At 36.5% G+C, this 14,245-nt stretch overlaps 2 protein-coding genes across 4 annotated transcripts in view; both read left to right on the top strand.

The window, feature by feature from the left end:
- Positions 1-14,245, top strand: part of relt (RELT TNF receptor) — a 470,714-nt gene that overhangs the window by 268,500 nt on the left and 187,969 nt on the right. The window lies entirely within an intron of this gene.
- fam168a (family with sequence similarity 168 member A) overlaps positions 1-14,245 on the top strand; it is a 57,536-nt gene that overhangs the window by 11,170 nt on the left and 32,121 nt on the right. For 2 of the 3 annotated variants that reach the window (XM_079620372.1, XM_079620370.1), the window contains exon 2: positions 10,805-10,927. The exons of the other annotated variant lie outside the window; for it this stretch is intronic. In XM_079620372.1, the coding sequence (XP_079476498.1) occupies positions 10,857-10,927 (71 nt within the window). In that variant the 5' untranslated portion in view covers positions 10,805-10,856. The remainder of the gene's footprint in view (positions 1-10,804; positions 10,928-14,245) is intronic. 3 annotated transcript variants of the gene reach the window in all.

Below are 14,245 nucleotides of genomic sequence, written 5' to 3'. Positions count from 1 at the left end.
ATTCAGGTCCCGTTAGGCAGCCGCTGGGAGGGGAAGGGCCTATTGTGTGACTGTTGTTTTTGAATAGCTAATTAAGCTTCTAATAAGTGTTTTTTTATGAAGTCAGTGTGAGATTAAGGCTCGAAGGGCTTCCCTTGGGTTTCCGGATGGCTCAGGTGAAATCTTTTCTCTGCTCCTGCACCTGTAAGCTTGTAACAAATTACTAGCATTAACTGCAGCTGTGTCAGAAGTTTCTCTTGTGCAAATCAAAAGTTAGTGCTTGACCCAGTTAGAGAAACATTCAGTATCATTTAAAGGGATAGTTCACAAAATGTACTCCCCCATCATATCTTTCCAAACTTGTATATGGCTTATTTTCTATTGTGGAAAACAAAAGTATACTAAAGTTTGGGGTCAGTTTTTGTTTAGTTTTTATATATATATATATATATATATAAATTGATACTTTTACTTAGCAATGATGCATTAAATTGTTCAAGAGTGACAGTAAAGACCTGATTCTTTCTGGAGAAAATAATTTATCAGTTTCCACACAAAAAATAAGCAGCACAAAACTTTCATCATTGATAATAGGAAATGTTTCTTGAGAATTTTGGTACCATGGCAATAACTATTTATTTTCAATTTTTAATTTAGCTGTTTGAAAATAATAAATAAATGAAATTATTAGTTAATTAATAATGCTATTAATAATTATATGTAAATGCATTAAAACTTTAGTATAGCTTTAACATTTTGTAAACATTGCATTAAAATAGACTGTACTTTTCTCAACTGTAAAGTTAGTGATACAAGTAACCAGCTAAAATTTGATCCAGTTCTCGGTACCATTACTGCAAAATCGCTAGTATTTTGACATTTAAAATGTAAGTAGGCCTATCGACTTGGTTGCAAAACACAGATCATTTTGACAAAATAGTTTATTTTTGGGTAAACTATCCTTTCTGCTTATTTGCATTAATTATTCAGGATAATTTATGTTATCTATTCTAAATCATGCTTTTTGTCTATTTTTCTGGTTATACTCAACTGCCATGTATAGTTTCTGTGGATGTATTGTGTGAAACTTGCCATGCTTTTGCTGGATTTACTTTCAGGTAATCCCCAAAAAATGTATATGGAGCTTAAGTTATGTTTTAAACCTAAATATTCCTTTTAATAGGGATGCACTGAAATTTCGTCTGCCGAAAATTGTCATCCGAAACACTTATTTTAAATATGCACTGTATTACATATTCATTATATTTTTGCTTAATCTGTTAGTGATGTCTTTGTTACTTAACGTATGTTTGAATAAATCGGTCATGAAAACAAATTAATACTGTTTATTGCCATATAAATGTTCATATTTCACCAATAAATTAGAGTATAAACAATTCTGTTATTAAAAGGTTGATATAAAAACTGCCTTATGTGCAAATTAAATGTTTGTACAACTCAGTTTTAGCTATTTTGGTGTTGATTTATAAAATAATTTTGAATTATTCATTTATTATTTCTTTTTGTTTTCGGGTTTTAGCCAAGTGCATCCTGAAGTTTCGGTTTCGGCCCAGAATTTTCATTTAGGTGCATCCCTACCTTTTCATTTTGTGACAACAATGTATTTTTGGAATAACAACATCAAAATTACGTGGGTGTAAAATCACTGAAATTGATACTGTTAAGTGATACACATGTTCGTTGTGTTAGTGTCCTGCTATAAATATGAAAAACGGATATAAAAAAATCCCACTTATAGTCTGAATTAGAGCTGACATGTAGATGAATCGTAGTAAATCTTTTGAAACCAGAAAGCATGTGTAGGAATGTAGTATTTATAGACCGTGTGTGTGGATACGCATGTGTCCTTTGCTTTGTATGAAGGTTTTTATGTGTGAAGCCCAATTACGTTCTCAGCTGTTGACGTGCTTCTTCTACTACCAAATTACATGACAGAACCTCGCGTGTGATTGGGCACCGGCGAATGAGTAGCTTTCTCTTTGTCTGTCCTACGGTTTCTCTCATTATTACTCTTGGGAATCGAGAACATGTTCTTTTTCAAAACTTGGAATTGGAATCGGAATTATTAACGATTCCTGTCCCTCTTTGTCCATCTCTCAGCATCCTGCAGTTTGAATCTGTAATGTTACTGTAAATCACAGTAATTCCTCTCGCACTGATTTTATAGACCTTGGCAAGTGCAAAAAAAAAGGAAGAGAGGGTGAGCGAGATGATGTGAGGGGGATGGGAAGGAGAGGCGCTCTGGGATACTGCTGAATTTACGGTGGTTCAGCAGGCAGCTCGGGAAATGAGATGGGCTTTGTTAAACACAAGACTGTCTGCGAGGATTTTCATTCATTCAGGTCGTGGTTGAACGTCAGGTAGTTCATTCCTTCATTCGATGCTGCAGTCGACGAAATGTACCACAAATGAATGCGTTTCATTGAATAACGTTTAGGTGGTCCGGCTGTAAAATCAGTTTAAGTATCTAGAGGGAATTACTCTATGCACTCAAAAGCATTTGAAAACATAGCCTAATTTGTGAGCTCTAATTTGACCAAGCAGTCAATTAGTGATAGACTAATACATTGGCCAGATTAATCGGGGCTGTTTTGAGATGATCTGACATACCCTGCTATATTATGCAAGGGATAATGTGCATCCACCCAGTTGTTATCGCACAATAAACCCTGACATTCGCGTTGGGGTCTTGCATCACTCTAAAGGGGTTTATTCTGCGATAACAACCGGCTGGATGTGCATTATCCCGCTTATTACTCTATAGCCGGCTATTACACGGCTATCTGAGTTGAAAAATTGTATTAGCTCTTTAAATGCAAAGCTTCCGATGAGAAAGCAGTTGCCAGCAAGCGGAAAGTTCAAACTAAACTGATATTTAAGGGATACGGTACAGTCATACCACTTAGTACACAGCATGTCACCACATAAATAATTATGGGGAGATTGAGATAAATATATTTGAAACGGTTTTAAAATCAAACCTGTTTGTCATCTTACAATCCATTACAGTGTACAAAACAATCGTCGCAAAATGGCAGCAGCAGTGTTTAAATGAAACGAGTGCGAGTCCGCGTTACTGGATGACATAATTAAATTACTGTACACAAAATATTGATTTAAATTATATTTTTTTATTAGCTCTCAAAACTCAATTTCCACGGGGAAAAACTGTTCCTAGCTAGCATAAAGCGCTGACTTCAGTTACCCGGATGATCCTGTTACCAGTTTTTACTGGTTGTTATCGGAGAATACCATACCGCTGGATGGCACGATTGACCAATCAGAATCAAGTATTCCACAGAGCCGCATCGCCATCATGTCATGATATAGAATGCAGTACATCATAGTATATAATTGGTTAATTTTTCACACATGAAAAAAGCCCAGTGTGAATCTATAGTATCGGTCTGACTATTGTTTTTTTACAAATAATATACATTTATAAAGAATATATAAATAAATTAAAACGTATACACACATAATTAGATTTACATTAAATAATATATTATAAGGCATAATAAATAATTAATTGTAATTCGTACAAGAATCTGAAGGACAGAAAGTACTGCATGTCAGTTCCCAAATCTATTGAGTGTATTGTTAGCGTGATTTTTGAACTGTTTTGGAACAGATATGAGCAGGCTAAACCGGGTACAGTTATGGACTAATAAAAAAGATCAAATATATCACCCGATGTTTGTGTGAATGTGTCAGTCTTTGACAGTAGCCTATGACACCAGGGTATGTGTGTGTGCGCGCACTGCGGTACAGGTTAGCTTGTCTTTCTCCAACTGTTTGCACAGCTCACACAGCTGGACCTCACAGCAGAGACTGTTTTGTCCCCACAGCATGCCCACTGGCATACACACTCGCACAGAAACACAGCAGCTCTTTGAGCTCTTATTATCTAAATAATTCAGACGCCCCTGTGCTTTACGGGTTCCTCTCACACCCTGTGTGTGTGTTTCTTTGTGCACAGAAAACCCTCTTTTCTGTCACCCTTCTCTCATCCCACTATGGAAGCGTGTTTCCGCAACAGAATAAAACAATTTAAAAGATATTTGCAACTTTTTATCTCACAATTCTGACTCGTAATTGCTAGTTTATATCACGCAAATTCAGAGAAAAGGTCAGAATTGTGAGATTTAAACTCGCAATTGCTCTGAATTGAATTAAGAGAGAAAAAGTCGCAATTACTTTTTCATTTTACTTTTTCAATTAATTCAACTACTTTTTTTGTTTTTCTGTGGCGGAAACAAGCTTCCATACAATGAGGAATGAATGGGAGGAAAAGACACTGTGATGTATTCTTTATTTCACTTTTTCCGTGTTTTGTTGGTCTACATGCGCTCACGCCAGCCGTCAGATCATTCACATTATGTCTGAACAAATAATTATAGGAATCAAATAGATTTTCACATTAAATTTTTTTTAAAGAAAATCTGAGGGGCGTTTGCACATACATCCATTGTGCTTCGTTGCTAGGGTGTTGTTAGGTGGTCACTAGGATGTTTTAGGTGGTTGCTAGGGTATTCCTAGGTAGATAAACAGACATTAGATACATTCATTTTGCAGGCTCTTTACTAAAATAGTAAAATGACTGTTTTTCTGAGTATGTGTGGGTCTTTTAGTCCTGTGTGGGGCACACCACTTGATAACAGTAAAACCGCTCAAATCATTGTGTTATGTTCAGGAATCAATCGGGGATATTCCATCCCTCTGGTTTGGCCCTTGGGCTGTTCTGTGCTGCTTGCAGCAGCCATCATTAATTCAGTGTGTTTTTGCTGTTGAGCAGAAGAGAAGAAAGATGTGTTCGCCTCAGGGCCAATCCACATAACCTGGAGGAACCGTTTTACCTTGATGTTAACTCACTTGTTCAGATGCTCGAGTCTGTTAGATTGACTAGCTCTGCAAGCAGAGATCGGTTCATGTGTGTATGCGGTAGAAATGCAGCAATGTTGTCATTTTGGCAAGTGCGGAAAAAAATTGGCTGTGATGGCCAGTGTGTTAAATGGTATTTTTGAGGATTTGTCATGGAAATAAGAATGCTCACAACAGGTATTGGATGTGTTCGTATGCGGCTTGAGTGGTTTTTATTCCCAAAATACCTGCCAGAGAACCATGTGTTTCTATAATCCTTCCGCTGAGTTAAATATGGCATTTAGTTTGAAAATTCATTGATATTATTCATACATGAACTGTAAAATGTCCGGTTCAGCTGACTGTGACATATGTACACTGTACTGGTGTATTTGTGAATTATAGTCATGATATGGTGTTCAGTGTACAATATTAATCGACCTTCTGCATTCACAGCCACTTTGTCAGGGAGTTTGTGTTTAATAATAGAGTTAAAAGGAATAGTTCCTTTAAAAATGAAAATTCTGTCATCGTTTAGTCACCCTCAAGTTGTTTCAAACTTGAATGAATTTCTTTTCTTTTGCTGAACACAAAAGAAGATATTTTGAAGAATTTCGGTAACCAGACAGTTGATGGACATGATGTACGACCTTAACATATTACAATCTATTGAATGGACAAATGTAATATATGGCATATACTCGGACTGAGCATTTTTGAATTAATGAAAGTCATGACTAAGCAGCAGAAGACGGTCAAATTGCTTTTGTTTGAGCTTTGATCAGCAAAATCTTTTCTGCTTTGTTGTTGCAGTCGTACCTTTCAGTGCAAAGAATTGCATTCTGGGTTGTGAATGAAGCAGCATTACTGAGACAGTCACAGGAAAACACTTCCTTGCTGCAGGAAGCCTGTTAGCGGTGTGTCCCAATGTCACTATGACATCATCGTCACCGTAGGGTCACTGCGAGGTCAAAGTACTGAGTGTGTGTAGTATGCGTGTGTCCTTAGATTTACCCTAACTGCCCAGTCAGCAGGGAATACCTCCACCGGACTGAACTGCTGTCTAATGCGTTTTGAAAGACACAAGCACCAGAATGAATCTCACAAATGTCCAGGTCACATTTTACCCCAAAATCAAAAGGAAAAATGGTCAATTATATTTTGTATTAAGAAAATTAAGCCTATTTTTAAGAGCATTAAGATTTATGAATTGTGGCATTTTTTTTTTCATGAAAATTAAACACATTTTCTTTATGACTGTGATGTGCATTGATGCTTTTCTTTTACATTTGTTTTTAATTCTTAATATTTTTAATGGTCCCAATAATTGTGTGATTTTATCGGGAATTTTTTTTTTAATTGAATTTAATTATTATTTATTTAAAGAGAATTTGATAATGTTCATGGTCCTAAAAATAGATTTTATAAAAACAAAATAGAAAAAAATATTATTTTTATTTGTGGTTAAATAGGACTTAGGCATTCTTGACAAGATTTGTTACAATTGAAATAAAAATAAATAAATGAATTAAAAAAAAATGCACCTGCCAATTGGGAAGATTTACCAACCATACGTATTTCTTACCAACCATTAAACTGTATTTTACATTATTGTTATTAAAAACTATATTTTTGTCATAATGAAATAATTTCATCATTAATTATTTCGGTAATATTTAGCTCTTTTTGGACCCTGCAATATACAGTAGAATGTATTTTAAAGATATGATTTAGCCTACTTTCTTTCGATTCAGGCTGTGCTCGCACGGTTTGTTAATGGGGAATCATAAAATCCAATCCAGATTCACATCATCCTGGATTTTGCATCAATAGCCGAATGAGGTGAATGTAATGGCGCTCCGCTTAATTTTGCGTCTGGATTTCCCCTCATTTTGTTTCCTGTCTCCTGATGCTGCAGGGCAAATATAATGAGCACTAAGCAATGCACCTTTCAACAACGTGTTATAAAGAGCAGCGCGTTACATAACTGCAACATAACTGCCAAACTCTGTGTTCTGCATGAGAGAGAAGGAGAGGAGTGAGAGCTCAAGGGCACTGCAGTGTGTTCAGATTCACCCTGATAAAAAAAGGAGGGAGAAAAAAAGAGAGTTATTCATAGAGATTGAGAAAAAGGGGGGGTGGAGGGACGAAAGGAGGAGGAAAGACGCTGGAATGGAGGAGGTATTGATTTGGTTAGAGAGAGGACGAGGGAGATCATGAAAATCAGTCGAAAGGAGAAGGCAAGCGAGGAGAGATGCCAATCATAAGGATTTGGATTTAGAGTCCACGTAACAATTCTGCTTTCTTAAAGCCCCCCTGTAGTCAATAATTGTATCCATTAAAACTCCTCTTTGATAAAATAGCTTGAATGTAACTTTACACCCTTGCCTCATTTAGTACATGCGGTTCTATGATTATGCAAATGAGCCCCGCCTCCACTCACTCGCACCAGCTCAGAGATCAACTCGTTGACGATCACACACTGACGTGATTGGTTACAAAGTGGTTTGTGACGTCAGAAACACCATCAAACCCCTTTTTTTTTACAGTCTATTGTCAAACCACATTTTTGAGACTGTCTTTGGTTCACTGCAGTTTTAAAGAGAAAATACTCCGCAATGGTGTTGATTTATGAATTTGCACATTGTTTGTCTTAAAGTATATTTAAAACTCCACATAGACATATAAACAACATGTAAGAGCTTTCACCACAGGGGACTTTAAAGGAACAGTTCACACAAACGTTAAAAAAGTAATTAAGTAATGTATTATTATATAGGACAATTACAATTATTATAGCCTATACAGTGGCATCTCCTGCTTTTCTTAGTGATATTTAGTGCCAGTTTATCAGGAAGTGACGATTTTGTTCTCTTCGACTCACTGGATGGAAACAGTGTTTTATTCGCAAATGTCCTATGATCTTTTGAAGAATGTTGGTAACCAAACAGTTTTTGGTCCCCATTGACTTCATACTGCACAGCAACGGTACCAACATTCTTAAAAAGATCATCTTTTATGTTCCACACAAGAAAGAATCTCATACAGCTTTGGAACCACATGAAGGTGAGTAAATGATGTCAAAATTTTTGTGGGTGAACTGTCCCTTTAAACCAGCCCTGTATTAGAAGTCAGCCATTTTCCTGCACATATCTTCCCTCGTGAACGACTCTTATGGGACGTGCAGTCTGGTGCGTTTAATTCTGGTTAGTTACCCGAGTGTGCACTAAGAACCCCATTCTCCACCCTTGATGAGCCACTGTGCGTGTTTGGCTTGTAGAAGAGCACATAAAACAGTGAATAATAACTGTTCAGGATAATGAGTGCTCTTCAATGTGTTCTGCCTTGTATTTTGCTCTGCATTTTGGTCATTAAGACAGGAAAAAAGGTTATTTTGAGTCTGTGTGTGCGTTCCAGTTAATTATTTCAAAAAGAGTTGCTGCTATTGAGGGTTGTGTGTTGTATTTGTTCTGTTTTTTTTTACATTCCAGAAGAGATATTAATATCATACAAATAAATAAAAACATCCTTGAATATTTATTTGAACATTGTTATGTGGTTAAAAGCATATCTTTGTTATATGATCACATGTAAATGTTTGTCAGCGTTACAATCATTGAAGAGCTGTATCAAGGAATCTGAAAGTTTGTGCAATAACATTATAGTATTTATTAATATTTTGAATTAGTTTTTATTTTATATTTTCCAATTGCATTGTGATTTTAGTTTAAGTCTTTTTTTAATAGTTTTTATTAGTCTATTGTTTGTCTACTTAGTTTTTGTACATTTTTTTCAGTTTTAGTATTTTTTTTTTTTTTTTTTTAGTTATCGTTTATTTAAATTGTATTAATGTTATTTTTTAAATGTTGAAATGTTAACAATAATATGCATTTTCCTAGGTATGATCTACTGTCATGAAAATATTGAACTGACTAGATATTATTCTTTGAGAAATAATTAGCCAGCTTGATCACAACAACATGCCCATTAAAATACATTTAATAATGTGTGTGTATATGTGTGTGTGTGTAATATATATATATGTATGGAGTCTGCCGCAGAAATCTCCATAAAATGATTTGTAAAAATCCAAATGCACAAAGGTCATGCAAATTCATTGGTGAAAAATTGTAGCATCCCTGATTCGTGCCTCTATGGCACAAGAATCGTAGAAGATGTGTTGTCTATTCTTTAATTTTCCATCGGTCAGTGTGATGATATTTGATAAGAAAAAGAATCAGTGAATCCCGAGGCAGTCAATTATATCACGTCTGAACATGTTCTGAATACACGCGTACAATTTTAGTAGATTTCCCCGTTACATCTGTGTGGCAGTTTGATATCCTTCATTATGCCATCAATCATACGGTCCTACTGAGGAAGATATTAGTGCACACAGAGAAAGAGAGAGAGAGAGAGAGAGGGGTGGTTGTGTACTGGTGTGAGGGGCACCTTCATCCACGAACAGCTCAAGGTGATCCTGTCACGGCCTGATTAATGACTCACGGTCTGCAGAACACAAGCAGCTCAGAGCCGCCTCTGCACATAAAATAGAACATGCACATGTACAGAGTACAGCCAAACCTGCTTTACATCACTTCCAATTGTCCATTTAAGAGCAGTGATATAAACCTGAGGTGAGGGCAAGCATGGATGCATAATACCTTCACTAGAGGGCACTGTTGGATTATTTAAGGAAGTCACGTATAAGGTTAAAAAACCTGCATGCATTATTGTGACCTGGATGCACTTCGTATTTGCATTATATTTCAATAAAGAAATTGCAAGCATCTAAAATCCACCATATGTGAACGTGCAGCAAATGTGCCATTTTAGCTGTTTATTGATATTTTGTCACTCTGTACACTTTCTTATCGTCTAAGCGGTAAACACTCTAGTATATAAATGAGTGAGATATGTTTACTTGCCAGGATGTAGACTTCATATGTTAAAATTTTTCCATCATTATGATAGATTACTCTATAAATGCTCATCACTTGTTATTACTTTTCTTTAAGATTCATTTTTGGCGATTTTTGCCTTGATAGGATAGTATAGTGGACAGGAAGCGAGGTGGGACAGAGACGGGGACGGGATCAGAAAAGCTGCGAGCCGGGACTCGAACTCAGGTCGTCCAAAGCGCAACGGCGCTATATGTCCTGCTGCCCAGGAGGCTATTGGTGCCGACTTAGTTATTACATTTAAAGAGATAGTGTACCTAAAAATTCAAAAGTGGAACATAAAAGATATGTTGAGCAATTTTCATAAAAAAAAGTCAATTGACTCAAAATATCTTCTTTCGTTTTCCGCCAAAGAAAAACATCCACACTAGTTTAGAGGGTGAGTAAATTATGTTGAACTATCCCTTTAAGCAGATTTATACAAAGCAAACATTCCAACTTAAGTAGTGAAAATGACCAATGTGCTTGTCCTTAATATAGAATATTGTGAAATGGAGATGGTATTCCTCGTTTTTCCTGCACACTAACCTTTTTAAAGTGTGTGGGAATGAAAGGCACATCTAATTAAAGGAAGTGATATTAAGTGGGCTTGACTGCACTTTAACTCACATCCACATGCACATGAGAACACTGCTCCAAGCCAGCGCTGTTTGTCCCTGACGCACCGTTATTCACCCCCATACTGATCTGTCCATCAGTGTGTGAAGGTGTGTGATTTGATTTCCGCTGCTTGTCAGTGTGTCTCTCTCTCTCTCTCTCTCTCTCTCTCTCTCTCTCTCTCTCTCTCTCTCTCTCTCTCTCTCTCTCTCTCTCTCTCTCTCTCTCTCTCTCTCTCTCTCTCTCTCTCTCAGGCCGCTGCTTTGCTTGCTTTGTGTTGCTTTGCTGTGTTTTGCTTTGCTCTGCTGTGCTTGTGCTTGATGGTTTGCCTTTTAATCATATCCTGCTCTCGTTTTTGTTTGTTTCCTTCTTTTTGTCATTTCCAGATTTGCATATCCATTCTTCCTACCTCCTTCATTTGCCTTTCCTTCACTGAGAATGGCAAGCGGGCATTCCACTGACAAATTCAGTTTTCTGTACCCAACAGACACCAGTCAGAACGTTAAGAGGTCAGTCTAGTGCTCAGCACCTTCCACCGTGTTTGTGTGTGTGTGTGTGTGTTTGGGTCGAAGAATATGTACTGTTCAACCTGATGTATGTACGTTTCCAGCTGTTCTGACCTACATACTGGCCAGGCTATGTCATGTTTCTCTCCTCTAGGGTATGTTTGACCTTGATTTGTTTGGTTTCAGAGCAGCACACAGTTTTCACCTGCTCATTTCTATTTTTATACCTCTGATCAAGCATATTAAAGGGGTCATCGAATGCAACATTCACTTTTATATGGTGTTTGCATATAAATGTGTCTTTGCAGTGTGTGGACACAACTAGCATATAATGACAAAAATCCACAATAAACACTCTCAATAATCAAGCCGTTGGGATTTTCTGTGCACTGACATCATATTGCTCATGCTCCGCCCACGACCGCTGACGGACTGTCCCGTATTAGCATATCTCTGCCCTCAGCCATCTGTATACTGTCAGCCAAGGCAGCACTTTGTGTCTTGCGTCAACACGCCCCATGGAAGAGAGGGGTGAGCAGTTGCTCATTATCATTTAAAGAGACATGCACAGAAACGGGTCACTGTGAACAGAGGTGTTTTTGAGGAGGTAGAAAGGGTGTTGTTTTACACAACCATTGAGGGATTTTAACCAAGTATGTTACAAACTTTACATGAAGACCCTAAAGAATTATACCAACTTGTGGAAAATGGGCATCTGATGACCCCTTTAAAGACAACATGAAATTTCATTCATAGCCCTTTTTACTTTTATATTGATGATGTGATGGATTTTAGGCACATCTTTTTGTTATTTGTTTGATTTAATTGATTGGATTGTGAAAAATGGCCATTCCTTTTTTATATTTATATTCCTGTGATGCAAATCAGAATTTTCAGCATCATTACTCCAGTATTCAGTGTCACATGATCCTTCAGAAATGATTCTAATATGCTGATTTGCTGCTCAAGAAACATTTCGTATTATTATCAATGTTGAAAACGGTTGTGCTGTTTAATATTTCTGTGGAAACCGTGATAATTTTTTTCAGGAATATTTGATTAATATAAAAATGTGTGTAACATTAAAAATGTCTTTACTGTCACTTATGGAACTTAATCCATCTTTGCTGAATAAAAGTATTAATTTCTCTAAAAAAAAAAAACTTTTCTGAATGCTCCAAGATATGCTGTCAATTTTTGAAAACCCAGCCAGTATGATCACAATGAAAGAATCCAAACTACAATATTTAACATATAACAACTGCACGCCGTCCAATGTGTAAACAATATGATTTTCGCACCAAATACAGCATAAACTCTGGCACAACCTGCATATTATTAAACGCTCAAGACAGACGTCACTGGTACCTGAACCTCACAGCGATTTGCTGCCGACCGCATTTTTCGATTGATATTTGCATACATTTGAGAACTGCCCAACCGTTTGACACTCTCCGGTCCGCTGTCAATCCCACAATGCACTGTGCAAACATGAAGCTCAACTTCCATAGGAATGTATGGAAAATGCTTGCTCTGCACTAGTGTGCAATCACCTAGTCAACCAAATTTTAATTACCGGTATTCAGTTAGTTGCAGAAGAAGAAAACTTCCACAACAGACCTTTAACACTTCTGATCCATTTGGTAATTACAGTATGTCGGCCAGGAATTCCAAATGTTCACCTATCATTCACCGACCTCAAATATGACTTATCGTTTGAAATGCGCTAGAAGCCTAACGTTTGCAACTTAACGTGGTCGCTGGCTCTAATGTTGACCTAGATAAATGTGCTATTATTTGGCGCAAATCCAAGAACTCAAAGAATTTAAAATACACCATTTTTGGTCATACAGAGAGGAATAATACATCATTCTAAACTAGTCTACTTTTATGTGTACACTCACAACAACAACAAAACTTGTGCTTCTGTAAAATAAAGAAAACAAAAAGGATGCACTTTACTGTCTTGGTCTCTGTGTGAACTTTTGGAGCGCGTCACAAAAATTAAACAATACTCATACAAAGCATACTTGCCTCACATATTCTATATGTCTGAAGATTGAAATGTTTATTTTTAAATGAACAGATTTAAATTCGATACATGCATTTCTATGCGTGCCCGTCCACCATGCTGCGGAGATGGTGAGTCCGCTTTGCCAACTTCACCTTTGCAGCCGACACTGACTCAGAAAACACTAGTTCACCAATAAATTATTAAAATTTTCTGTAAGTCTCTTGCTGTTTTTCCGGCATAGTCATATAACTTTTCCCAGTGTGCTGCGGCAAGTGTCATTCGTGTGCTTGACCACTACTATTTTTTAAAGGCTCCATATTATGGTTTAATAGGCTATTTGTCTATGTAGAACAATGTTAGCAATGTTACATATAATTGTTTTCAGCCATGTGCGATTAATGGCTTTAATGAACAACTAGAAAAATCTTTAGTTGGGGGCAGCCCTACACAATGAGTAATTATTTTGGTAACACTTTACAATAAGGTTCATTAGTTAATGTATTAACTAACATGAACTAACCATGAGCTATACATTAGTTACTGTATTTGTTAATCTTTGTTAACGTTAGTTAATAGAAATACAGCGGTTCATTGTTAGTTCATGTTAGTTCACAATGCATGAACTAACGTTAACAAGATTTGAATAAAGCATTAGTAAATGTTGAAATTATTAACATTAACAAAGATTAATAAATGCTGTATACGTGCAATTCATTATTAGTTCATGTTAACTAATGTAGTTAACTAACGAACCTTATTGTAAAGTGTTACCATTATTTTTTCACATAATTTATATATAACTACTTCAATTACAAAGCTGTTATAGTTGACAGAGAATTCAACAGATTTTGCGCTCACAAGTGTGTATATTGACTTTTACAAAGCCTTCAAACAGCTCTTTCAGTGTTTTAAAATGCCATTTTAGCTTATACTTGTTTATTAGAAATAAAAGTAATGAGAGGCCATGTGTTACAATGACTACAGTAGTAAAGGGATCTTGTTAAGCACAGCAAGTGCACCTGCATGTGACCTCTCATGACTTGTTGCTTTTATAAAAGACTATTAGATTTTTTTTTTTTCTGCAGTTTGCCAAATTATTTTTACATCTCTAATTCATTTTTCCATGCTGATAAAAGCTTTAGGGTCATTTAAATGCTGCATCAAGCTCCTTTGATCTTTTATACTTGAGTTTGTAAGGGTGTCATCCTCTCGCTCTGATGGGCACATTCCCCTCTGACATATCCACTCTCCCACACACACACACGTTCGTGACACAACACCACGATACATATGAACACCTGCTAACA

This window comes from Phoxinus phoxinus (assembly GCF_949152265.1).
Source record: "Phoxinus phoxinus genome assembly, chromosome: 8".
Lineage (NCBI taxonomy): Eukaryota > Metazoa > Chordata > Actinopteri > Cypriniformes > Leuciscidae > Phoxinus > Phoxinus phoxinus.
The sequence above is the reverse complement of the archived record's forward strand: the minus strand, read 5'-3'. Positions and strand labels throughout refer to the sequence as shown.